Source organism: Coregonus lavaretus (assembly GCF_964263955.1).
Source record: "Coregonus lavaretus genome assembly, chromosome: 9".
NCBI classification, from domain to species: Eukaryota; Metazoa; Chordata; class Actinopteri; order Salmoniformes; family Salmonidae; genus Coregonus; species Coregonus lavaretus.
In genome coordinates this window covers 37,303,806-37,330,996 of record NC_139996.1, presented here as the reverse complement: position 1 = coordinate 37,330,996, position 27,191 = coordinate 37,303,806, and the positions used below count along the sequence as shown (strand labels likewise).

At 44.6% G+C, this 27,191-nt stretch overlaps 1 protein-coding gene and 1 pseudogene across 2 annotated transcripts in view; one reads left to right on the top strand and one right to left on the bottom strand.

The window, feature by feature from the left end:
• LOC311135343 (vacuolar protein sorting-associated protein 4A-like) overlaps positions 1–27,191 on the top strand; it is a 569,660-nt pseudogene that overhangs the window by 74,580 nt on the left and 467,889 nt on the right. The gene's annotated exons all lie outside the window — the stretch shown is intronic.
• On the bottom strand, positions 1,627–27,191 carry LOC311135174 (uncharacterized protein). The gene is made up of 6 exons (XM_084169097.1): positions 26,823–27,191; positions 20,117–20,835; positions 7,733–7,874; positions 5,540–5,752; positions 5,220–5,357; positions 1,627–5,129 (listed from the first exon to the last, which is right to left on the bottom strand). The coding sequence occupies exons 2-6, from the start codon at positions 20,703–20,705 to the stop codon at positions 3,875–3,877; spliced, it is 2,337 nt and encodes a 778-aa protein (XP_084025223.1). The 5' UTR covers positions 20,706–20,835; positions 26,823–27,191; the 3' UTR covers positions 1,627–3,874.

Below are 27,191 nucleotides of genomic sequence, written 5' to 3'. Positions count from 1 at the left end.
AGGACTGGCCACCCCTCAGAGCCTGGTTCCTCTATAGGTTTCTTCCTAAGTTCCTGCCTTTCTAGGGAGATTTTCCTAGCCACGGTGCTTCTACATCTGCATTGCTTGCTGTTTGGGGTTTTAGGCTGGGTTTCTGTATAGCACATTGTGACATCTGCTGATGTAAAAAGGGCTATATAAATCAATTTGATTAATTGATTTTCACACTGAACAAAACCTGATATAGTGCCATTTCAGCAAAGCCCGGGTGAGCATGTAGCGCTCCCTGAAGCCATGTAGACCCAACACAGTGGAAGCCATGACCCAAAACGTCAATACAGGTAAATGCATTTTCACCATTGACCTATAGGAGGCGCTACAGGCTGAACTGTGGCTTTGATGAAATGACACTTGATCAGGTTTTGTTCAGCATGAAAAATTATACAGATGTGCCAATTCTCAAGCTTTTGTACCAAATCGAACATGGTATTTTTTGGAGCTTATCTACTGGACTACATGTCCGGATCAAGATGATTCTAGCCTTTTTGATCCCAGACTAGCCTGACTGGGTCAGAATAAAGAGGGAACAGATTGAGTTCCACTCTATGCAAGCTCTTGAGCAGCAGGTGAGAGGGGTCAGATTTAGAGTAATCATTAATAATATAGAAAAGCCCTGAATCTTATGGAACAATCAGCTCAATGACAATCAAAAATCTCCCGTTGACTCCTACAGACGCTATGAAGGCTGTGGAAACCCTGAGGGTGTTAGTGTTTCCCGTTGCCCTTCAAGTGTTGGTCTGGAGACTCTGGACCTGGGGGCTCATTAGAACCAGCTGCCATGACGAAGACTGAGGATCCACAGAGAAGTCTGGGAGCTGTGCCATGAGAGCCTGCTCTCTGCCCCAAGAAACTCTGTCAGTATCTCCCTCTGGAGGCCTTCTTCAGTCATAACTAGAGGTCTCTCATGTCATGGGCGATAGTAGAGAGAAGTCCAGGGACTAAAGGGAAATGCAAAGAAGAAGAGCTAAGAGCTATGTTCATTGTGTTAATGCAGCATTAGCATACGTTTTTTTTAAACACTAGGTAGCTTTAGACTTAGTTTTTAATTTGCTGCATAATCACACAAGTGCAAATGTGCATATCATTTTGTAAAATGTTCCCACAGTGTGTTCCATGTACTTTCACATTATCAGTGTTACATTGTACGCTTAACTTGTAATAGGCACATCAAACCCAATGAGAGTACTTGATATCACATAATATCTGTGCACTTCTACTTGAAGTTAACCATATTTAAAACCTTTGATTTGTTGAGCTTGTTGTTGAAATACGTGTAGGCCTATCTATTACATATATGTATTATCAGTATCTTTTAAAAATGAATATTTCAGAACAGATGCTATCTACATTCATCCAAAACTGCAAGGCTGATGGTTGTACTTGGCAAAATAAACTAAACATACCAAATCATCAAAATGATTGACTATGCTCTAGTTAAAATGTACTGAAATTCACTTGGACTTTCATCTGACCTGCTAAAAAAATACAAGGTTCCATGACAGATTCAGAGGAGTAATAATGCATTGGTTTAACCTTATTACAGTACATACCCCATTAAATCACATCACACACACCATATCTCTGGTTTAATCCATTTTAATTAATAAATACAAAAATAAATTAATCTCATCGAGACCTAGGGTTGGATTGAACCCGTAGCGCTAAAAATCAGCGTTATAGCATGATTGAAATTTAAAATGGTGAAATCTGTCATTCAAACAACACTGGCCACCCCACCACTGATTTGGTAAACAGCTGAGGGATGGGGCTGGAGAAATGTAAGCACTCTCGAATTCATAGACTGAGCTATGAATGCAAGGACTGACCAGCCATGAGATTAAAATGATAGTTTAAACCATGTTTTGAAGCTATACAGTGTTTGTTTACAAACAATGGGGTAAAAAAAAAGCTTAAAATATGGATTGTGATGGGGTACAACAGTTGAACTAAGCTCATTAGGCATTTATAAGTTATATTCTTCAAGAATCAATGGGTATATCACCAATTGAAAAGTCCAAAAATGGATGTAGCAATCGCAGATTTTAAATGCAATGCTTCCGCGATAAACGCTGCATATGTCGGCTCAATCGAAAAATACATTTACATTTCAACCGTGCTACAACGCTGATCTTCTGCGCTACGAATTGAATCCAGCCCTATCGTCAGAGTTTAAATCAGGGTCAATGGGCCGACAGACAGACAGACACTTTCCAGGTCAAGTAACTCCAGGCCAGGTGTGGAGGAGGAGACAGCTGGTTGGTGGAATGGAGACCACCCGTCCCCCCCGTCCTGTCCCGTCCAATGACAGAAGAGGAAGGAGACAGGGAGGAAGAAGTGTCCATATCATATATGAATGTGTGCCAGCTGAGGTTAGTGCTCGGTGTCCATCACTACACTCTTCTCTTCCACAACGAGGGGTCTGAAAGTATGCCATTAATTCTGCTCTCATAAAGTAGCGTGGGACTTCCAGGTCCCACTGTTCCATGGTTCCCACTGATGGGAAAGAACACAGCTTTCTGAGGACTCTCGTACAATAACACTTTACAATAACATTTCTTCTTTCCATAATAGCTAGTTCCCATCTAGATTAGGATTTCTGATTTGATCAAGTGGTATCTCTTAATAGCATGTATAGGTATACAGTATGTACTCTCAGAACAATAGACAGACAAAATACATATATACACAAATCACCAGGCGAGTCCAACAACAATATGCAGGGACACTGTTTGTTTGTTTAACGGCCCAGAGTACACTGAGGCATATGTGGTAAATAATATGGATTTAAATACAGGGTAATGTACAGTATCTGTCATCACTCATGAGACTGATTCATTCTGTCACACTTAGATACCACAAAATAGTTATAATCACGCACCTATCGATTTGTCCTATGACAAAAAAAAACTGTTGTCCGATAAAATAAAAGGGTTCAATAGTATTTGTAAGAATAACGAGATTTTTAAATAAAGTACATATACACACAAACAATCTGGAAGACCTGCATTACCGTAGTCAATATGTCCATTTTCAAAAGTCTCATATTAAACCCTGTCCAAAAATTGTTCACAGATTTTGCTCCCCCTGCATTACAGACACTTTAAATCCCAAACCTTGCGACTGTACACCACTGACATATGTAACCCCCAGCATTAAATGATACCATGCTTCCAGCTACATTGTCAATAGCATCAACACTTCCATCAGTCCGCTAGCTGAGCTAATGTAGGCGGGCAGCTGAGGCAGGGAGTGTAGCTGTCCCCTCTACAGCATGCATCATCTTCATGCTAGACATTACAATTATAGCACTGTACTAGCAGGCCTCAGAGTGACAACATACCATACGCTGAAATGGGCTCAGTTCTAGATAAGCTAGTGCAAAATGAAGAGCTACGATAAGGGCTTTTAAAATAGCAATCAATACAAAGCTATATACTATATAGTGATAGTCTAAGTAGACTACACAAAAAACAGTTTATAAACTTCAGTACGTAGCAGCACAAGAAGTTGAGTTATTTTCTCATAAAGGAAGCAGCAGTAGATGCTAAGTATAACGAGGTAAGGGCTACACAGATCTAACAAGAATTGGCTAGAAAATGTCTGAGGTCACAGTAAGATAGTTCAGTTCAGGTCGGATGCAGACTTCTAGTTCAGGCAGGACCCAGACTGCTCTGGTGTTTTGTGTTGAACTAGATGGATCGGTGACAGGCTCTGGGCCTGGTGCGAGGCTGTCTGGAGGGGCTTGAGGACCCTTAGTTTGTGCCCCGTGGCCAGGCCATAAAGTGAGTGAGTGATGTGGGGAGGTATAGGGAGGTAAATCTACAGGTGGCCCCGCCTACAGCACGTGGCAGCAGTTGTACTGGGCGAAGGGCAGGAGTTTCTCCTTGGAGGTGGGCTGGATGTTGAAGGACAGGGCCTTCTCACAGAGGGGGAACTGCAGCAGGCGGTCTCGCAGGTTCACGTTCTTCCCCTTCCTAGGATCCAGTCTGACCGCAGGGTCGGTCCCTGCCTCTCTGACCCCAAGAGGAACCTGTGGTGGAATGTGGGATCTCTCCAACTGGAGCTCCTCCGGCGTTTCCCCCTCAGACTCTCCTCCAGGCCCACCCACCTTGCGTGTTGTCTCCACCCCATCAGGACCCAGGTCCACGCAGTGGTTACGTGGCAGAGAGCAGGGTGAAGCGCCTGGGGTGGACCCCCCACCCTGCACCAGGAGCTTAGGCTTGGACTCTGTGGTGTTGTTGTTGTTTTCAAGCATAGTGTCTTCCTCCCCTTCCATGATGTCTGGGCTAGGAGTCTCTCGTTGCCCCCGACAACACTGCACCCGCCCTAGGCGAGGCAGGCATGGAGGATGAGCTTTAGGGGTTAGTGGACTATCTACCATGGTCTGAACCAGGTTTTCTAAACCATTGATTGGCTGGTCTGAAGTCACATGACTACCTAGCCTCAGCGGGTCACATGACATGTCCCCTTCCTCCATGGGCTTCTTCTCTGACTCCACTATACCCTGTTCCTGTCTGGCTGCCACCTGGTCAGGCTCCATATCTCTATTGTGGCTGGAAACCCTGTCCTGATGCTCCCTGTCCCCCTCCCCCCTCTCTGTCTCCAGTGCTTCCTTCACGGAGGTGCCCAACAGGTCTGTTTCCTCTCCCTGACCTGGCACTACTCTGACTGGGTGCCTCTGTGGAGCCTCTGGAGCTGAGAGCATGGGACTTGACTGTTCTGTAGACCCTGTGGTTGATACCAAGCCTACTATGTGAGGCAGTGCTTGAATATTATGAAGTCCAACATGTGGTTTGACTGCCTCTTCCTCCTCCTCTTCTTCCTCATCCTCTTCACAGATCAGCTGCAGGGCTCCCAGGCTTTTGACCTGCAGGAGTTCATCAGGGGGTGGGGGACACAGGGTGAGCCCCAGACAGGGCCCTGTGCTGTACTCAGGGAAGGGGCTCTCTGTGCGACTTGGCTGTGGCTGGAGCAGGAGGGGCCTGTGGGCCAGGAAGTCCCCAGACTCTGACACCCCTCGGCGGGGATAGCCAGGCAGCAGTCCATGGAGCCCCCTCTGCTCCAGATCCAGAGGCTCAGACAGTGGCCTCCTATAGAAGAAACAGGGACATTAGTAGTGTTCATGATCAGTTAGTGGCCTAGTATGTACTGTGGCTGTCAGGGATGTTAATCGGTCTTACTGGAGTTGTGGTGGCTCGGCCCACGCACTGTCGACTTTGGGCATCTCGCTGGGCTGCTCCTGCTTGTCTCTCAGGATGCGCTCCCCCAGCAGGTAATACGTGGCTGTGATGTGGTTGTATCGGTCCGCCTCTAGAGCCCTGGGTGCAACACAATGATTGGTATACACTTAAAATAAAAAATTAACTATCAAAATGAACTACATCCATAACACATTTCACCAAGTTCTCTTGCTTGAAAAACGTACAGATCTGTGGCAGAGTACAAAGGAAGAGGATAGAGAGAATATGGGAAGGAGAGGGAGATGTAGAGAAGTCCTCACTCTTGGATGGCATCGCGGTCTGCAATATTGCCACTGGTCATGGCCTGGAGGATGACCTCGTGTTCCTCTGGGGACAGGCTACGATGGGAGGTGAGGGGGGCGGCACTGTGCCCCGCTGGCGAGGGGTCAACCCCTAGCAGCCAGGGGTGGTTCTCGATCTCCTGCAGGGAGGCACGATTAGATGGATCCCTCTGCAGCATTTGGGAGATCAGACTGAAAGAGAGAGAGAGAGAGAGAGAGAGAGAGAGAGAGAGAGAGAGAGAGAGAGAGAGAGAGAGAGAGAGAGAGAGAGAGAGAGAGAGAGAGAGAGAGAGAGAGAGAGAGAGAGAGAGAGAGAGAGAGAGAGAGAATTCATCTTCTATGGACCAGATACTATATATAAATATCTCCTTTTGGAACACCAGTACAAGTGAGTGAAGTTCTCATGTACACGGATTCAGTAATTGACAGGCAAAGCACATAACCCCATATTTCTGTGATAAGAGAGGGAATGAGATCAAACTGTCTATCTCATATATTTATGAGCGCCTGCAGACCTCAGACAGTCTTTATGTGCATCCATGCAGGGCCAGGCAGATAATTTGCTGAGAGGCATGGCATAGTGTGTCTGTCTGTGTGTGCGCGTGTCTTTACGTGGTTTAACCATGTAAAACCAGGATCACCAAATCAGACTAACGGCTCCATCCTCCCCAATGCCCTTATCAGAAATGTTCAATTTGCCCTTAAATCCATCTATACTGTGTAAGTACCCATGTTTCTCTGAACCTCCAATAATGCTGTTGTTGTTTGGTATATCCTATTCATACAACTACTTAAATATTTATAGAAATTAATAATTTACATACTGTCCTAACTGACCCATGCATATCTCACAACACTACTGTAGAGTAAAGCACTAAATACAAATTAAGAGTGTAGAGAGAGAGAGAGAGAGAGAGAGAGAGAGAGAGAGAGAGAGAGAGAGAGAGAGAGAGAGAGAGAGAGAGAGAGAGAGAGAGAGAGAGAGGAGGTCTCTGCTTTCGCTCAGTTGATGGTGTCCGCAGGACTAAACTGTTCTGTTTAGCAAGGAATCATCTTCCTTTAAAGGAGCTTTCATCAGGGCCCTGGTCATGTGACCCAGGTTCTATGTTTGGAACTGTTCCTGAGCCAGTCATCCAGATGTCTGAGGCACAATCATCTGATTCAGAACCGCAAGATCTGCGAGGTCTCTGGTCTGGGGTTCAGGGGCTGCAGGGGTGTTCTTGAGTCTCAACCACAAATAGCACTGCTACCAAGGGGCTCAGCTAATAGATCACTTTTAAAACAAATACAGTTTTGTCAAGATTGATCTTTAATAGATACCAGAGCTGGGGTGAGATCTGGGGTCAGATGTGGAATGGACTAGGTATGCAGGGATTGATAGTACCCATACCAATCCAATACAGCATGGGTTGAAGCCAACTCACTCAGTTTCCTAGAATGCCTGACATGAACTTTCCCTTTATCTCTTTATTCTACCCACTGGTTGGCTGGTCCCCTCAAATCAACTTTCAGTATTGTATTCCCTATTCAGTGATTGGCTTGCCCCCATGTAGCTACACAGTCCTGTGTAGCTCAGTTGGTAGAGCATGGCGTTTGCAACGCCAGGGTTGTGGGTTCGATTCCCACGGGGGGCCAGTATGAAAATCTATGCACTCACTAACTGTAAGTCGCTCTGGATAAGAGCGTCTGCTAAATGACTAAAATGTAAATGTAAAATTGACAAAAACAGCCAATGATCACAGGGTACACCGTGTCCAGAAGGCTGTTTGTACAAGGTTGTCAGTTAGCTGTGAGGTTTAGAGTTTGGGCGATAGGCAACATGGGGTTGATAAGATTCTCACTCCACCTCTGGTTTCCCATGTGTTTATCGTTTCTGGGCATGATCTAGGCCCGGGCAGTGTAGGCTGGGGCAGACTGAGGTAGGACAGGTTGGGGCATTGCATTCGGAAACACGGAAAGCTGACAACTGACTGGCATCATGATTATTATGTGTGTAAGTATTCTTGTCATATAACCACAGCATCTGACAGAATTATAAAACCATTTGACATATTCTCACTGCATTGTATATAGGTCACTGTGCCTGTCATATAACATGACACCGTGTTAAGGTCAATGCATGGATGTGTGAGAGCTGGGGGCCTAACTCTGGAGGTGATGGGTGGTACTCACTCTTTGCAGTCTGCGGAGACATGGGCTGGGACGGTGTAGCGACAGTCCATGATCATGGTGAGCGTCTCACTGTCATTGGTCTCCTGGAAAGGGGGCTGTCCACACACCAGCATGTAGAGGATCACCCCCAACGACCAGATATCTGTAACACAAACACCATGCATACAGTCATCATATGATACAATACAGAAACACCCTGTCACACTTGAGTAAAGTGAGTACGCACACACATACTAATTTAAACTAGTTCCTCAATAGGCTAGTTTCAGTAGCTGAAGTGTTTGATGTTGTTTACAGATCCAGGCCTTTGTCCCAGATAGCTGTGTGAGTACATAACTCTCCCTCCTCCAGGCACAGTGTCAGAGACCGGGTCTGGAGCCTGAAACCTGGAGGGAGCAGACAGAGACAACCTCTCACCCACACTGACACAGGCCCTGCTCAGAGCCTTCTATCGATCTATCCATCTGGCTCTGCTCTGCTCTTATTGAGTGACATTCTTCAGCCTGCACGGTGCACTCCTTTCCTGTCTCCTCCCCTCTCCCCTTCCTCAGGGCCGGGGTAACACAAGGTCTCTGGAAGCGCTTTCAGAACATCCTGCACCCAGAACAACTCAGAACAGTGTGTGACCTGTCACAAGTAGAGAGCAGAGAGCAGCTGTGGAACATGGGGGCTGGCCACAGAGAGCTAATCTTTTTCGGGATGGTTCCATTCCAAGATCTATCTCTCCAGGAAAATAAGCCTCCCTCCTTCTCAGTCATGTGCATAGAGATAGGAGCACTGGAGAGAGTACGTGAGAGAGATGGTGAATCGAATATGTAATCCCAATTTACTGAATAAAGGGGCTGATTCAAATACCATATATTACATTTTAGTCATTTAGCAGACGCTCTTATCCAGAGCGACTTACAGTTAGTGCATTAATCTTAAAATACATTATATATTCACAAAAGTATGTGGACACCCCTTCAAATGAGTGAATTCGGCTATTTCAACCACACCTGTTGCTGACAAGTGTATAAAATCGAGCACACAGACATGCAATCTCCATAGACCTTATTGGCAGTAGTGGCCTTACTGAAGAGCTCAGTGACTTTCAACGTGGCATCCTATGACTGGATGTCACCTTTCCAACAAGTCAGTTTCGTCAAATTTCTGCCCTGCTAGTACTGCCCGGTCAACTGTAAATACTGTTATTGTAAAATGGAAATGTCTAGGAGCAACAGCGGTAGGCCACACAAGTTCACAGAACGGGACCGCCTAGTGCTGAAGCGCATAAAAATTGTCTGTCCTCGGTTGCAACACTCACTACCGAGTTCTAAACTGCCTTTGGAAGCATTGTCAGCACAAGAACTGTTAATCGGGAGCTTCATGAAATGGGTTTCCATGGCCGAGCACAAGCCTAAGATCACCATGTGCAATGCCAAGCGTCAGTTGTAGTGGTGTCAGTTGTAGCCGCCATTGGACTCTGGAGCAGTGGAAATGCGTTCTCTGGAGTGATGCATCACGCCTCACCATCTGGCAGTCCGACGGACGAATCTGTCTTTGTTCAGGAAAGTTAATTTTTTTGTGTGTAGTGTGATAATTATCCTCACACAAACGGCATATGTGACTCGTTTCAGGAAACTAGGTGTATGTCGCACGTCACTACTTCACAGGAGAGGCATTTGAACGTAAACTTTTTTTAATCAAAATGCATTTTTTGGCAGAAATGCCTTCTGGAACATGTGAACTTTCATGTGCCTTTATAACAAACTTGTATGCCATCTGTAAATATGAATCATCTAATGATTATAAGATATTTATCTGGACACTTCCTATTTTTGATATTGCTACTATGCAAATAACCATTTCACTGTACATGTTTACCCCTTCTGTATCCTGTGCATGTGACAAATACATTTTGATTTTATTTGATATAGTATGTGTTTACCAGAGACAGTAATGTGAAGAACAACATGACCTGCACCATAGTCAGATTAGGATATAGGCCAAGAACTAGTGTAGGGTGTGAACGATGCTGAATGGGTGTAGACAAAGAAGAGCTCTCCAGTAGGTGTACCAAAACATTCAAGGCCATTCTCTCAAAAGTGGGGTTACAAGTTAATCAACTTTCAAAGCAGAATTACTTTCCCATTGTTCCTCAACTGCAGTGTATGATATACCATGTTCTAGCTCTGAGTCTCTACTTTTACCCAATGTAAAATAATTTGCTACATAAGACTGAATCGAGCCGGTCGGTCACATATGTAGAAAACAACGTAGTTCATTGTACATTGTTCCAGAGAAGAGGAGTGTGAGCTGGTCTAAGCAGAGAGTGTTAGAGACATTCCCCTGACTGACAGTCAGACGGCTCAGCCTGAACAGAACAGAATCCTGGGACAGGACAGTGGGCGTCATCACAGCTGCATGCTGGGACAGAGGAGATTATGCTGCCTGCTGAGTGCATGTTACCATTGTCCCAAAGGGCTCTTGACAGTGAAAACAATAACCCTCACTCTCTCTGCCTTGTTACCATATCTATCCCACATTTATAAACATTCACACAGAAATACTTTCATGAACACGCACACACACAATCCTCTCCACCTCCATTATACAACAGCAGCAAATTCAAAATGCGATGCTCCCTCTCTCAATCCGCTGGGGATTTCCACATATTCTTACCACATATTAGATCTGACAGATCTGCAATGCTGCACTCACAACACACATCACCTGCTGCTAAACAAGCACAAACACTGTCTTCAACTCTTACCCTGTCAAAAGCACAATTATCATCATCACTCGTCTCTGAGCCCAGGGAAGGTAAACAGAAGTTGAAAAGTGAAAATCAGCAATGAGCATTCGATCGTAAAGCAAATAACCCCCCCTTGGCTGAGTTGCCATATTTAATCAAGCACAGTCCAATGAATCATATTTATGTGTGCCCAATATGTATCATATTAACTGGAGTTAGCCTTTTCTCTGCTGATGACTCCTGAACACTGATATACATCCACATAATGTGTGTTCAAAAGGGTAGAACGTGAATAGCTGGCCTTTTTAAGTTAAGGTTCAGCTAATGACATCCGACAGATAGCCAGAATGCCCCATGGCACTGATTGCTGTATGAGGGCAGAGGTTTTTCCTTAGAAGTTGTGGGAACGTATGTTTTTGGTTTCACATTGGTTGTGAGAACGAAACCATACGTTTCCTGACCGGTAAAATAACATATTTTAAACATTCTGAGAACAGAAGTGAAAATGTCGCCTGTTCTGGAAATGTTTATTTTTTGGATGCAGGGAGGATTTGAGAACGTTTTTACTCTGGTACCTTGAACATTTTCCTGGGAGGTTTTATTGACACTGAGAACGGAAACTATAATTTATTTGGAGGTTTTTTAATAACTTCCTTTCAACATTCAGTGTTAAATTTTATTTATTTTTTTACTTTTACAAAAACTTTTAATAACACTGCAAGCTTATTTTGGGTAAACTTTTTTGAATTCCAAGCACAGATAGAACAAATGAAAATTCATTTCCTTAGGTGTGAACCATGCAAACACTTTTTTATTATTATTACATGGCATCAGTGAGATTATTATTTTTTATTTTATTTTATTTTTGTCATTTAGCAGACGCTCTTATCCAGAGCGACTTACAGTTAGTGCATACATTATTTTTTATTTGATTTTTCATACTGTCCCCCCGTGGGAATTGAACCCACAACCCTGGCGTTGCAAACGCCATGCCCTACCAACTGAGCTACAGTGAGGGAAAAAAGAATTTGATCCCCTGCTGATTTTGTACAGTTGCCCACTGACAAAAGACATGATCAGTCTAAAATGTTAATGGTAGGTTTATTTGAACAGTGAGAAACAGAATAACAACAAAAATATCCAGAAAAACGCATGTAAAAAATGTTATAAATTGATTTGCATTTTAATGAGGGAAATAAGTATTTGACCCCTCTGCAAAACATTACTTAGTACTTGGTGGCAAAACCCTTGCTGGCAATCACAGAGGTCAGACGTTTCTTGTAGTTGGCCACCAGGTTTGCACAAATCTCAGGAGGGATTTTGTCCCACTCCTCTTTGCAGATCTTCTCCAAGTCATTAAGGTTTCGAGCCTGACGTTTGGCAACTCGAACCTTCAGCTCCCTCCACAGATTTTCTATGGGATTAAGGTCTGGAGACTGGTTAGGCCACTCCAGGACCTTAATGTGCTTCTTCTTGAGCCACTCCTTTGTTGCCTTGGCCGTGTGTTTTGGGTCATTGTCATGCCGGAATACCCATCCACAACCCATTTTCAATGCCCTGGCTGAGGGAAGGAGGTTCTCACCCAAGATTTGACGGTACATTGCCCAGTCCATCGTCCCTTTGATGCAGTGAAGTTGTCCTGTCCCCTTAGCAGAAAAACACCCCCAAAGCATAATGTTTCCACCTCCATGTTTGACGGTGGGGATGGTGTTCTTGGGGTCATAGGCAGCATTCCTCCTCCTCCAAACACGGCGAGTTGAGTTGATGCCAAAGAGCTCCATTTTGGTCTCATCTGACCACAACACTTTCACCCAGTTCTCCTCTGAATCATTCAGATGTTCATTGGCAAACTTCAGACGGGCCTGTATATGTGCTTTCTTGAGCAGGGGGACCTTGCGGGCGCTGCAGGATTTCAGTCCTTCACGGCGTAGTGTGTTACCAATTGTTTTCTTGGTGACTATAGTCCCAGCTGCCTTGAGATCATTGACAAGATCCTCCCGTGTAGTTCTGGGCTGATTCCTCACCGTTCTCATGATCATTGCAACTCCACGAGGTGAGATCTTGCATGGAGCCCCAAGCCGAGGGAGATTGACAGTTATTTTGTGTTTCTTCCATTTGCGAATAATCACACCAACTGTTGTCACCTTCTCGCCAAGCTGCTTGGCGATGGTCTTGTAGCCCATTCCAGCCTTGTGTAGGTCTACAATCTTGACCCTGACATCCTTGGAGAGCTCTTTGGTCTTGGCCATGGTGGAGAGTTTGGAATCTGATTGATTGATTGCTTCTGTGGACAGGTGTCTTTTATACAGGTAACAAACTGAGATTAGGAGCACTCCCTTTAAGAGTGTACTCCTAATCTCAGCTCGTTACCTGTATAAAAGACACCTGGGAGCCAGAAATCTTTCTGATTGAGAGGGGGTCAAATACTTATTTCCCTCATTAAAATGCAAATCAATTTATAACATTTTTGACATGCGTTTTTCTGGATTTTGCTGTTGTTATTCTGTCTCTCACTGTTCAAATAAACCTACCATAAAAATTATAGGCTGATCATTTCTTTGTCAGTGGGCAAATGTACAGCAGGGGATCAAATACTTTTTTCCCTCACTGTACATCCCTGCCGGCCATTCCATCCCCTACCCTGGACGACGCTGGGCCAATTGTGCGCCGCCGCATGGGTCTCCCGGTCGTGGCCAGCTACGAAAGAGCCTGGATTCTAACCAGGATCTCTAGTGGCACAGCTAGCACTGCGATGCAGTGCCTTAGACCACTGCGCCACTCGGGAGATTCAAACCTATATTCTTCTGTTCTTTATCCATGGAATTAGTCCAGTGCGCCACCAGGATGGAGCTTGTATGCATTTTTTTTAAAGCATACAAAGCTGTTCATTTTAGTCTATTCAAACAGACCCCACTTCAATCGAAACAAGCACTCATTAATATCAGCTGTGGCCAATTGGTGGGCACGGCCAACACACCTGAACACACTTAACAAGATGAAAGAGTTCTGTTGACGCTGAGAACAGAATGTATATGTTTTTAAATAACATTCTCTGAACGTTACTAAAACTTTTATTGTGGTTTTTATGGAAAGTTTTCTTAACGTTCTGGGAACAATGAGAGCATGACTTTAAATAGAACCATGAGAAAACCTGTAGGAAACGTTATGCTGAAGTAATTAAATTCCCACAGAAGAACGTTGTTTCTTAACGTCCTTGTACAATTTGAGACATTACTGTAAATAGAACCATGAGGAAACGTTATGATGAAGTACTGAAATTCCAACAGAAGAATGTTGTTTCTTAATGTTCTCTGAACTATTTGAGAACATTCCCAATGTCAAACCAGTTGGAGAACGTTCCTAGTACATTACCAAAATTGAAATTAAAATGTAACCAAGTTGGAACTTTTAGGAAACGTTCTGTTAAAGTAATGAAATACCAAGAAATGTAGTTTTTCTCTGTTCTGTCAAATATCCTACCAGATGGTGTTCGGTCCTTCGCTCAGAGGAAATGCTCTGTCCTAGAGTAAATAAAGAGAGCCCTCTACCTCGATACCTCACCCCATCTGTTCCTCTCTCCCTAAATCTGTCACACTAGGACTGAATGAGAGGAACATACTAAATCACTGAATCACCATGTAGTGACGCGTCATGGAATGGGGTAAGGGTGAATCAGAGAAAGGAAACTACACCCACTTTAGACTGATGAATGAAAATAGTTTATCTGAAAGCACATAATCACAAGCATTACGTGCTGCAACTCTCCTCAACTCTACATGTAGATTTCCTCTGCTTTTGAGTATGCCATGTGACTGGGTCTGTTTAGGCACAACCCAGGTAGACAGACGAGTTCTACTTAAATAGCCCTAGACACAAGACAAGACAGAGGGCCTGAGATGGTATCTGACTATCTGTTCTTCTCCACACTGCTTTGTTTGGCTAATGTAATATAGCAGCCATGTGTTAGACACAGAACAGGCCCCTGTCCCATCGCCCTGGGTCTGGTACTGCTGCATGGCTCTGCACACACAAGCTTCTGATTTTCTCTGCCTCATCATATGACCACTGTGTTTAGAATGTCATGCTGCACTCAGTTCAATGCCCCTGGGGATCCATTCATAGCTTCATACAGTACACACCTATACAATAACCCACACAATACCAATACACCCTGTACAAATATTTAATACGTGGTCGTACATTTATGTTTGTATATTGTATCGTAGGTGTACAAGTGATACACAGTGTGCTATAAAGGAGTTTATGACTCATGTCCCCATGGCCTGAGGTAATCTCTTTTCTCAGTACAGAAAGGACATCTCTTTCTCAGAGCTACTCAGCATTATCCACAACCTGCATCTGTGCAGAAAGAGGGATATGATGGAGTATCATATCTCTAAGCTCTTCTTTCACACGCACATGTCACACCTGGCAGTGTTCTGCAGAGCTGCAAGGCTGGGGTCAACCGCATTTACATTCTGTCCATTCACTCCAATCTTCCAGGTGTCATTTATCTTCAAAGAGTAGTTTGAAATTCTTACATTGGAAATTCAATTTACTTTCTGAATTGCCTGAATTTAAATGGAGTTAACCCCAACCCTGCTGTGTTGTGTTGTGTTGTGCTGTGTTATCACAACAGGGCTGCATGGCAGTATAGTGGCAGTGGGCCTCAGTGAGCTAGCTGCCTCGCTCAGCTGCCACTCTGTCACTAAGGCCTAATGAGTAGATTACACCAGCACCTGATTAGTGGACCAGGATAAGAGCATGCTGAACTAATGAATATTCATTCAGTGATCCTGTAACTGTACACAACCACCCAGGTAACCTGTGGAAATACTACATCACACTCTGACTCAGGCTCCATCCATGGCTTTTAAAGGCGTCATCTTTAGATGACTAAGTCACAGAGACTAGACCATAGAATCCTGTAGTAATAGGATATCTGTGGTGTAGACACACATACTGTGCCTTCGGAAAGTATTCAGACCCCTTGACCTTTTCCAAATTTTGTTAGGTTACAGCCTTATTCTAAAATTGATTAAATTGTTTTTTCCCCCCCTCATCAATCTACACACAATACCCCAAAATGGCAAAGCAAAAACAGGTTTTTAGAAATGTTTCCTAATGTATCAAAAATAAAAAACTGAAATATCACATTTACATAAGTATTCAGACCCTTTATGCAGTACTTTGTTGAAGTACCTTTGGCAGCGATTACAGCCTCAAGTCTTCTTGGGTATGACGCTACAAGCTTGGCACACCTGTATTTGGGGAGTTTCTCCCATTCTTCTCTGCAGATCCTCTCAAGCTCTGTCATGTTGGATGGGAGCGTCGCTGAACAGCTATTTTCTGGTCTCTCCAGAGATGTGTGATCGGATTCATGTCACGGCTCTGGCTGGGCCACTCAAGGACATTCAGAGACTTGTCCCAAAGCCACTCCTGCATTGTCTTGGCTGTGTGCTTAGGGTCGTTGTCCTGTTGGAAAGTGAACCTTCACCCCAGTCTGAGGTCCTGAGCGCTCTGGAGCAGGTTTTCATCAAGGATCTCTCTGTACTTTGCTCCGTTCATCTTTGCCTCAATCCTGACTAGTCTCCTAGTTCCTCCGCTGAAAAACATCCCCACAGCATGATGCTGCCACCACCATGCTTCACCGTAGGGATGGTGCCAGGTTTCCTCCAGACGTAACGCTTGGCATTCAGGTCAAAGAGTTGAATATTGGTTTCATCAGACCAGAGAATCTTGTTTCTCATGGTCTGAGAGTCTTTAGGTGCCTGTTGGCAAACTCCAAGCGGGCTGTCATGTGCCTTTTACTGAGGAGTGGCTTCCGTCTGGCCACTCTACCTTCAATGCTGCAGACATTTTTTGGTACCCTTCCCCAGATCTGTGCCTCGACACAATCCTGTCTCTGAGCTCTACGGGCAATTCCTTCGACCTCATGGCTTGGTTTTTGCTCTGACATGCACTGTAAACTCTGGGACCTTATATAGACAGGTGTGTGCCTTTCCAAATCATGTCCAATCAAACAAATGTACCACAGGTGGACTCCAATCAAGTTGTAGAAACATCTCAAGGATGATTAATGGAAACAGGATGCACCTGAGCTCCATTGCAAGTCTCAAAGCAAAGGGTCTGAATACTTATGTAAAAATTTTTAAACCTGTTTACGCTTTGTCATTATGGGGTATTGTGTGTAGATTGCTGAGGATTTTAATTTTTATTTAATCCACTTTAGAATAAGGCTGTAATGTAACAAAATGTGGAAAAATTCAAGGGGTCTGAATATTTTCCGAAGGCACTGTACACACACACAGTCTGCAGGCCTTGTCCCAGCTTGACTTCAACAGCCTGTCAGATAACATCAGGGACAAGTTGATACTAGAAACAAGGTCTCTTCAGCCACATGGGTAGGTGTGAGTTGTTTCCCAGGCTCTTTTCAGACAGGGCTCTAATCACTAGGTCATCATTGACTGGGCTCAAACCAGGTTAATGCCCCAAACCTGACCCGTGCCGTATGTTGGGTGGGGAATGGGACCTGTCTCTGTGCCAGGCACTGCAGTGCCCAGCATGCCACACAATCTGATTATACCACTGTGAGCCTCAACCCACTGGGCAGACTGCCACTGGTCAGTCGCACACACAACACCAAGGCACCCACGTGCAATAGGTCAAACTATTTGGGATTTTACAGTAGTGCCACTGCCTTGCAAGCCGATAACCTTGTTTTGATCTAATTACTAAAATGTGTGCCAGATGTGTTTGAGGATTAACTGGTTAAATCAACCCATATTAACCAGAGGGATAAAACAAATCTGCTCTGATTTACTTGAGCTTCCACTACAAATGTAGGTGAGCACTGCCCAAGCAGGATTGCATGTGCCCACAGTGACACACATAGGACTGATCAGAGTATACCGTAGCTCCAGTGATTCTGTCACAAGTGTCCTGTCTACAGTAGTCTCTATTTGAGGTGTGGAGGTTGTAGCCATGTACTGGTGAATGTGGTGGTTGTGTTGTGGTTGTGTCTTTAGTTTCAGTGCACATGCCTAAACCCCTGCGGTCCCTCTGCAGTGGGCAGACCACTTAGCTTTTGGCACCTGGCAGGGTGAGCTAGAGCTGGATCTCAGAGGAGTCTGACCCAGTTAGGGGCTGGCACACTCCCAGCACCACACCACATACAACCCAGTCAGTATGACTATAGTCTGTATTACCAGCCCTGCATGGGTCACATGGCTGCTTGAGAACAGTCTCAACTATAAATTCTATAGTAAATCAAATCAGATTGTATTGGTCACATACACGTGTTTAGCAGATGTTATTGCGGGTGTAGCAAAATGCTTGTGCTTCTAGCTCCGACAGTTCAGTAATATCTAACAAGAAATATCTTCCAATTTCACAAAATATACCCAATACACACAAATCTAAGTAAGGAATTAATTAAGAATATATACATATATGGACGAGCGATGTCAGAGCGGCATGGACTAAGATACAGTAGAATAGTATAGAATACAGTATATACATATGAGATGAGTAATGCAAGATATGTAAACAGTATTAAAGTGGCTAGTGTTCCATTTCTTAAAGTGGCCAGTGATTTCTAGTTTATGTCTATAGGCAGCAGCTTCTAATGTGCTAGTGATGGCTGTTTAACAGTCTGATGGCCTTGAGATAGAAGCTGTTTTTCAGTCTCTCGGTCCCAGCTTTGATGCACCTGTACTGACTGCAGACCGCACCACCCTCTGGAGAGTCTTGCGGTTGTGGGCGGTGCAGTTGCCGTACCAGGCGGTGATACAGCCCGACAGGATGCTCTCAATGTGTAAAAGTTTGTGAGGGTTTTAGGTGCCAAGCCAAATTTCTACAGCCTCCTGAGGTTGAAGAGGCTCTGTTGTGCCAACTTCACCACACTGTCTGCGTGGGTGGACCATTTCAGTTTGTCAGTGATGTGTACGCCAAGGAACTTGAACCTTTTCACCTTCTCCACTGCGGTCCCATTGATGTGGATAGGGGGGTGCACCCTCTGCTGTTTCCTGAAGTCCACGATCATCTCCTTTGTTTTGTTGACGTTGAGTGAGAAGTTATTTTCCTGGCACCACACTCCCAGAGCCTTCACCTCCTCCCTGTAGGCTGTCTCGTCATTGATGGTAATCAAGCCTACTACTGTTGTGTCGTCTGCAAACTTGATGATTGAGTTGGAGGCGTGCTTGGCCACGCACTCATGGGTGAACAGGGAGTACAGGAGTGGGCTGAGCACGCACCCTTGTGGATCAGCGAAGTGGAGATGTTGTTTCCTACCTTCACCACCTGGAAGCGGTCCGTCAGGAAGTCCAGGACCCAGTTGCACAGGGCGGGGTTCAGACCCAGGGCCTCGAGCTTAATGATGAGCTTGGAGGGTACTATGGTGTTGAATGCTGAGCTATAGTCATTGAACAGCATTCTTACATAGGTATTCCTCTTGTCCAGATGGGATAGGGCAGTGTGCAGTGTGATGGCGATTAACCTGTAGCAACGAGTTCAGGTGAATGAGGTGCAGCCACGTGTTCATTTCTGGGGCAGGACAGGAGTGTGTATTTGGGGCATGCTTAGGTTTGGAATACTACAGGACTGAAGGTATAGTATATCTCTTCATAGTTCATTCACTCTCCCTGCACTACTCTCCACTAATTTAATTTCATTGAAGAAAAATCCAGATACAACCCTGTCTGTCTGTGGCAAACAAAACAGATTAAAAACAACAACAGTGGGCAGACAGGCTGAACTTTAAGTGGCAACCCACAATCCTCCTATCCTGACACAGAGACAACTATCCCCCTGGCTCTGGGCTTTATAGATGTAATCCGCAGTAGGGGGAAACAGCGCCACTGGCCACCCCACCACCGTTGTAATTATTGCCAAGCTGAGGTTAAAAAAAATGTGTGATACATATTGTGCACTTCTATTGCGCATGCAATGATGTCAGAGGGGGGAAAAAACTGTGTTTGTTGTTTGCAGTAACTTTTGTTGTTGTAATATCGCAAACGGACATGGCTGTTTCCCCATTAAATATTCCAGCTTTAAGCCCTGCATGTACACAGCTTCACTGTCCCTGGCCTGGATTAAAGCAGTGTGTGGATTGCTTCAACCACACCGCCCATCCACACGCAAATTACATTTCCATTCCAGATTCTATGCAGCCCAGAGAGTAGTCCATCTGTTCACGTTTGTGTGTGTGTTTGTGTGTGTGTGTGTGTGTGTGTGTGTGTGTTGGGTGAGCTAGAGGAATGCCTGCCTGACTGATAGACCCACAGGCAGTACCACAGACACACCCATGTTCCTCTCTCCAGCTTTATCTTGGTCTCAGGGGATTTATGGTAATTCTGTGTAGCTCAATGGCTTAGCCTTAGAGGGACCTGAATCTATATATATGTGGTCTTATGGACAGACTTTTTAAAAACTCTGTGAATCATGTATTTGTCTGCAAAATAGGTCACACGCAAACAATGTTCTATTTATTTTATGGAGCAGTCTCTTCACATTTCTCTCATCTCATTCGCATCACTTGACCCTTCCTATGACGAAAACAGCCAGCCAGCCATACAGACAACCAGATGGACAGACAGACCCCCTGCCCACCCAGACACCCCCCCGTCCCGGTCCCCCATTTGTCTTACCTACAGCCGGAGCGTCATACTCCTCTCCCAGCAGGATCTCTGGGGCGGAGTAGGCCAGCGAGCCACAGCTAGTCATCAGCATGGTCCCAGGCTTGAAGAGGTTGCTGAAGCCAAAGTCTGTCAGCTTGACCGTTCCCTGCTGCCTGAAGAACACCACGTTCTCTGGCTTGAGGTCTCGGTGCACCACGTGGAGCCGGTGGCAGTAGGAGATTGCTCGGACAATCTGGGCAAAGTGAACTTTAGCCGTGTCCTCAGCCACGCCGCCCTCGTGGCGCAAGATATAGTCGTACATGTCTCCTCCATCGCCCAGCTCCAAGATGAGGTAGAGCTTGTTGGCAGTGTCGATGACCTCGTAGAGCCGCACCACGTTGGGATGCTGCACCAGCTTCATACAGCGCACCTCCTGCAGCAGGTGGCCCGTCGCCATGGCGTCCAGCTTGGTCTTGTCGATCACCTTGACTGCCACCAGCTGGCCTGTGAAGACATGGCGTGCCAGCTTGACAACAGCGAAGTGGCCTTTACCCAGCGTGCGATCCAGGTCATAGAGGCCGGCGATCTTGCCCTCGTAGCCGCTCTTGGAGGCAGCCATGTCTGGGTGGGGCGGGGCGAAGACGGGGTGAGGGGAGTGGTGTGTCGGTGCTGGAGACAGTCTCAGTCTGGATGAGGGGCCTTGGAAGGGTCTTGAAGCTCTATGGAGGCTTTCTCTACTGATGCATTACCTGGACAAACAGAGATGGGAAACAGAGTTGGGCTTGATATCAAACAAGATGGAGGAGGGGTTTTGTGCAGATTGGTATGTGAAATGTGGTGTTTGAAATAAAATAAAACCTTTGTTCCTTAATACTTTGATCCTTATATATCTCAATGTATTGCAATTTCTTCAGCCCTGCAGTCTGTTGCAGCTAGGTTCCTTATTCGAGTGTAAGTGCTCAGATCAGTGGTACAGACTGAGTGCTCAGTGGGTGGACTGCCAAAATAAAGGCTGCACTGACAGATTTAACATTACAGTACTGCTACGGTGACACAAACATTTCACATCACACATTATGCAACTGCTTTCATCAAGCTATTCATTGTAGAGGTCTATACATTTGTGCAAACTATATTACAATATGAACAGAAGCTACCTTTACAATCTCGAAACTAATTTTTGTAGTCATAGTAGCCATTGTCAACATTTATGCAATAGAGAATTTAAGCTTCAGAACTGTTGCCAACATTTCCTGGCTGCACTGTTGCCAACATTTCCTGGCTCACACAGTCTGTCCCGCCATTGACCCCACATGTGTGCGCGTGTGTACATATGCGTTCTTGTACAGTGGGCCTACATAGTGACCTGACAGACAGGTTAGGGAAGTGTTCCTATCAACATAAGGGAGTGAAAGCATCAAGCAGGAAGTAGCCTCATCGACAAACACAGACAGTTGAAGAGGACAACTAAAAAGCTTTTTCTGTAACACCTTATGACATTAAACAATCTCAAATCCCCTAATGGCATCATAAACACCCAAGCAACCTTAATGGACAGCATTAGCAGTGTAGGTACACTCTGTGCCTCACAAGTTGCAACGGTCCAAGGAAACTGTTGAAGGAAACGGGAAAGGAGGCAAAAAGAACAACAGAACAGGCGTCACTACTGTAGTGCTCTAGGCATAGATACTCGTAACTGTGAGGATAATAGCCAGGACAGGAGAGAGGAAAGGCTAGAATAAACAGATACAGTTGGGGAAGGGCTTGATGGAAGAGGGTGGCAGATACAAGGTTGGAAGGGATAAAGGCTATGGATGTTGAGTGTGTTTAGGGAGTTAGTGGCAGGGAGTCAGATAACAGCAATCCTGCAAAAATGGTATGAATCAATATCTGTAATGGGATATCACAATTTGTGTGGGTGTATCGGGGTGTGTGTGTGTGCAAGTGTGTGTTTGTGTATCGGGGGGTGTGTGTGGGCATGCGTTCGCGCAAGTGTGTGTGTGCGCGTGCGTGCGTGCAAGTGTGTGTGTGTGTGGGCATATGTTCGTGCAAGTGTGTGTGTGTGTGACAATGGTTAAAGAGCAACTGCTCCTAAACACCAACTTCTCATTTATAAAACAGTCTGTGGCATCAATATGAGTCAGAAACATTTATTTACTGTCAAAATTGACTACAAAGTGTAAATAGGATAATTTGAGTCATAAAGTCAGTCTCTTCCAAAACAGAGTTTTGTGAGACTTGTGATCATGACTGCATCACAACGTAAATTAAGGTTGGGTTTGGTTAAATCCTGCCCGCACCCACAGCTGGCAGCACACAAGTAATCATCAATTCGGAGTGCAGATGCCCGTGGTAAATTTGGGTTGACTTTGGTATCCTTATGGGGCTAGTTAGGGACCCTCTGTAAATTACACAATATACATGGGACAATATGTTAAAATTCCAATAGCTTTAAATTTCGATGACTTAAAAACCTCAAACCAACTATAAATTGTAGAAATTCATATACAAATATTGAAAGCATTTAATGAGAAAACTAAAAGGTGAGCAACATGAAAATATTGTCTTATTTAAATTGTGTAATTTTATTGATGGTCCCTAACTAGCCCTGGAGAAATGCTATCCAAAGTCAAACAAACTTTGCCACGGTCACACACCTGCCAGCTGACGCTAATTAGCTAAATAATTTGGCAAACTCTTCCCACTTGCGAACACACCCACATCAAACCAGACCCCGATACCAAGACACGCATTTCTTAATGAACCAAATCTAAAACAAGGCCAAATCAGGAAGTGCAGTTTCCCTTTAAAATGTGCAGAGAAGCAGCAGGGTTGGAGAGAGAGCAAGCCTTCACATGTGTCTCAGTGCAGAGTCCTTAGAGGAGCATGTGCAGACAGACACAGAGCTCTGTCTGCAGGAATCAATGCTGCTAATTATTGACCTACCCACAGTCTGATGTGTGCAGGTCAATGGAGTTCGTTCTCTCTCTCGCTCCCCCTCTCCCCCTCTCCAACAAGAAACAGTCACATAACTTGTGTATAATGCTAAAGAAACGTGACAGTGTATCTTCATATTTCAACTGTAATATGTTGCTACAGCTAAACTGTTTCTTTAAGGTTTTTTAAGTGGGATGTTTACAAAACTGCAAAGCTGGACAACCAAACTTATAGCTAACCTACCTGAAACATTCTGGGAATCCATTAGGGTTAGGTGGTATCCAGATTTTCATACCATCATACCGTTTCTGTACCATACTGGGGTATACAGTATTACCAGAAGTGCACACAAGGGGCACTATTTTAAAAACAAAAAAAGATTAGCTTTCTCATAGTTATACTTAACTTATATTATAAGCAGTGGCGCAGCACCTGCCTAGCGGGAACTGTGGGGGTGCGTGCTACGCCACAAAAAAATATAAAAGAGCCATGCCCCCGACCCAAAAAAAGAATACAAATAAAAAAAATGTTTTTATGCACAAAACAATTTCAGCAACAGGGATCTTGATCCAGGAGGATATTGAATGTCACTGCTGTAACCAAGAAGCTTGATCTTGACATCTAGCCACTTAGTTAGTAAGTTAGCAAACCAAATGCATAGCTGGAGCCCTGAGCTGGATATAATTTATTTGACACATCTTAGATTTCTTATAGTTATACTTAACTTATAGTTAGAAGCAGTGGCATAAATAAATATATATAAAAATAACGTGTTTTTTTACAGTATTGAAAATCATACCATTGTTAATTCAAAATGTTATACCATATACTGGGATATCAGCCAAGCCTAGAATCAATCATTGTTAGCTGAACTGTGTATACATACACTAAGAGTAAATACTGTACACAGAAAGGCAAACTCACACTTGTGCCTTCAAATGAACACAGCCACACACACAATGTGTGTGACTTGCCTCAGGATCTGTCCTTGGGATAGAGCTTTTATGTTTCCATCTGAGAGATGCAGCAGCAGTTATGCTAAACAACACTCAGTGGACAAGCTGTGCTGTGGTAGACTGTAAAAGAGATGGGGAGTGAGAGAGAGAAAGAGACAGGAGGCAGAGATGAGAGAGAAAGAGAACAGGAGAGAACAGAGAATGAGAGAGTGAAGGATAAGGCCACCCTCCTATTCACTGTGGCTTTCACTGCTTCTCTTGTCAGTTACCAAAGCAGAACAGGTCTAAAACAGACTGCTGCTTCCTTTAGGGAGCAGGGAGGGAACAACACTGTTTCCTTCTGATAGTGTTCACACAGGGAAAAGGCTTCCGCTGGGGAGATTACTTTTACAGTTATAAAACAAACAGACACACACACCGACAAGCTAACACATACATACATAACACATACATACACTCTCACGCACACACCCACAAGCCTGCAGGCGCACGTACACACACACACACGAATAAACAGTGCCAAGGCATCATGATTTTAGTACACTCAGCATGTTTATTTGCAAACAAAAAGGATCTCACATCTTGAGCCAATGGGTGAAAATATCTATTGTGCTGTTGCCTGGTGCTAGCTGAGCAGAAAGGCCATTTTACCTAAGTGAACATTCCAGACATACAACAATAGAAGTGCCAAACTTAAAGATGCACGCAGGGATCTTATGCACAAGAAATTAGTAACATATCGCACTAATTGGATTCGTAACATATCACACGAATTGCAAAATTCGTAACATATCACACAAAATGGATGACGTAGTACACAATAGGATGACACAGTACACAAAAAACAGGGACCCTATTTGGCTCAAGACCATCACTTTCAAAACTACTGGCTGAAATTATACAAAAGTTTGAGACTGCATCTTTAACACAAGGACAAGGGTGAATATGGACCCATGCACTGCCGCACACACACACACACACACACACACACACACACACACACACACACACACACACACAGAGGGTACAGCTGTGGGTGGGATTATGATGTGAGAGCATAGTGAGAGAGGTTCAAGGGGATGGGGGATGACTCATTCGGTTTCTTATCAGAGGGAAGAGTAGAGGGTGAGAGGACAGGGATGGAGAGGGGAAAATGGAGGGAGGAGGAAATGGAGTGAGGATAGTGAAGGGGAAAATGGAGGGAGGGGTGATGGAGGAACGGAGTGGGGTTTCCTTAGGTATGATCTCATCTCACTTGTTCCCATCATGCAATATTCAACATGGTGAGGTCCCCGTGGGAATAGGGGAGCAGAGACATGAGAGCACTCTCTCTTCTGTATTCTCAATTCACTCTTTACAAAAAAAGTGGATTCCACACTCATTCCCAGCATTTAAAAACTCTTATCACATATTTAACTCCTCCATTACCTCTGTCTCTCCCTTTCTATGGAACAGCATTTTAATATTAATAGAAATACAATTGTAATTATATTGGGAGGGGAAGTACAGTGTTGAGTGGGTTGTCTTAAATACCCTCATATCAGTCTATCCTCGTCTTCCTTCCCTAATGACTAGGGCCCAAAGTTTGGTCACGCACAGTCAAATCAATATGACGGACACCTATCCAGTCCTTTCACCTATTAGTGGTAATGAGAGAGCGGAGTTGAGGACAACATGGCTCTCAAGGCCTACCGAGAACCCTAGTTAGTTGTTGTGTTGAGCAGCACATGCTCTGTTCCCTTATGCAGCAGATCGGAGCACTAACAGAGGCTGTGTGCTGAGATTGACTGCTGCAGGGCTGTGTGACCTGGCTGCTCTCCCTTCTCTCTCCCCCAGGCCCTCCCCATGACCCATGGGACAATCTGTTCCGTCCCGCAAAAAAATTATAGAAAAATTAGGTCAAGATGGTCACAAGCAGTCACTTGTACACATGCCAACAAGCCCTCACACACACATGCACTCTGACTGTATAGACACAAACCCATGCTTGTTCCCTCAATTATCAACTCTGTTGGTTCACTTTGACTTTCCTCTGCTATTCAATCACCCCATCTGTATTCCTGTCCACCCTCTCTGGTTGGTAGTCCTGTGATGACTCAGAGTTGACCAGTGCTCCAGGGTGTCCCTGGAGATGCCAAGGCAATAGAAAGACAAGGTGTAGGCCAGGAAGCAGCTCTCTTGTTACAGTAACCAACAATAGGCTACAGAGTTATGAGTGCTCACACAATTCACTGTGAGATGCCACCAGACTTGCTACCCCCCTAACAAAGGACAACACACACAAAACACATGAACAATCATTTTACTCATCATCCCCTGTACTACAATCATCATCATCATCTCTCATTATGGGATTAAGATATATAATATCCAGGATTCACTGAACCAAACAATATCACAAATACAGTATCTATCATGAACATCAACAGTTCTTTACATGCATTAAAGCATTAAAAGTTTAAGCTAAACTTGAATAGGAATCTGGGTATTGGAGAGGATGGATGGATCATCAGTGAGTCAGTGTCGTTTTCTGTGAAAGCTGCGAGCGCATATATGTTAGCTAGTTATCAAAATGCAAATAACAATTGTCCCCATGGACATTAATACAAGTAGTATAACAGCCCAGCGTAAACACTCGCTTTCGACTGGTAAACTTCCACTCCGCAACTGCAGTCCTGAGTTCGCAAAATACGCATCTACTACGCATCTGATGAAATGCACAAAAATAGACATGTCGTAAACATCCGCAGTCTGACAATAACATTATAACCAAAGATGATGATGCTAAAATTGCTAAAAGAGTGAGAATATTGCTACCTTAAAAGGTTACAAAAATAACTTACCATTGCGAGGAAAATGCGTTATCCTTGAGGCTTGTGGAGCGACCTGCCTCTGTAAACAGCTTCGCACTTCTTTCTATTCCAATACTACTTGAGGAGTTAAAATCTTAAAGCTATTGGTTGGCAATCTTTTCCCGACGTCCTGTCTTGTTGACTGTGCCAGTTGCGTGGCGTGTGTATGCCCCGATGTCTCGGAAAGGACGAGGCAACAGGGATGGATGGTCGATGCTGCGAGTGCGCCTCTCTGCAGTATTCGCGCATTCATTCACTGTCTGATCGGCTCTAAGCGCTGGCCTGCTACTGACGTCAAAGCATTCCAGCTCACTCGCGTCCTTTGCGGCCGATGTTCTCTCCCAGTGCGCGAGAGGAAGG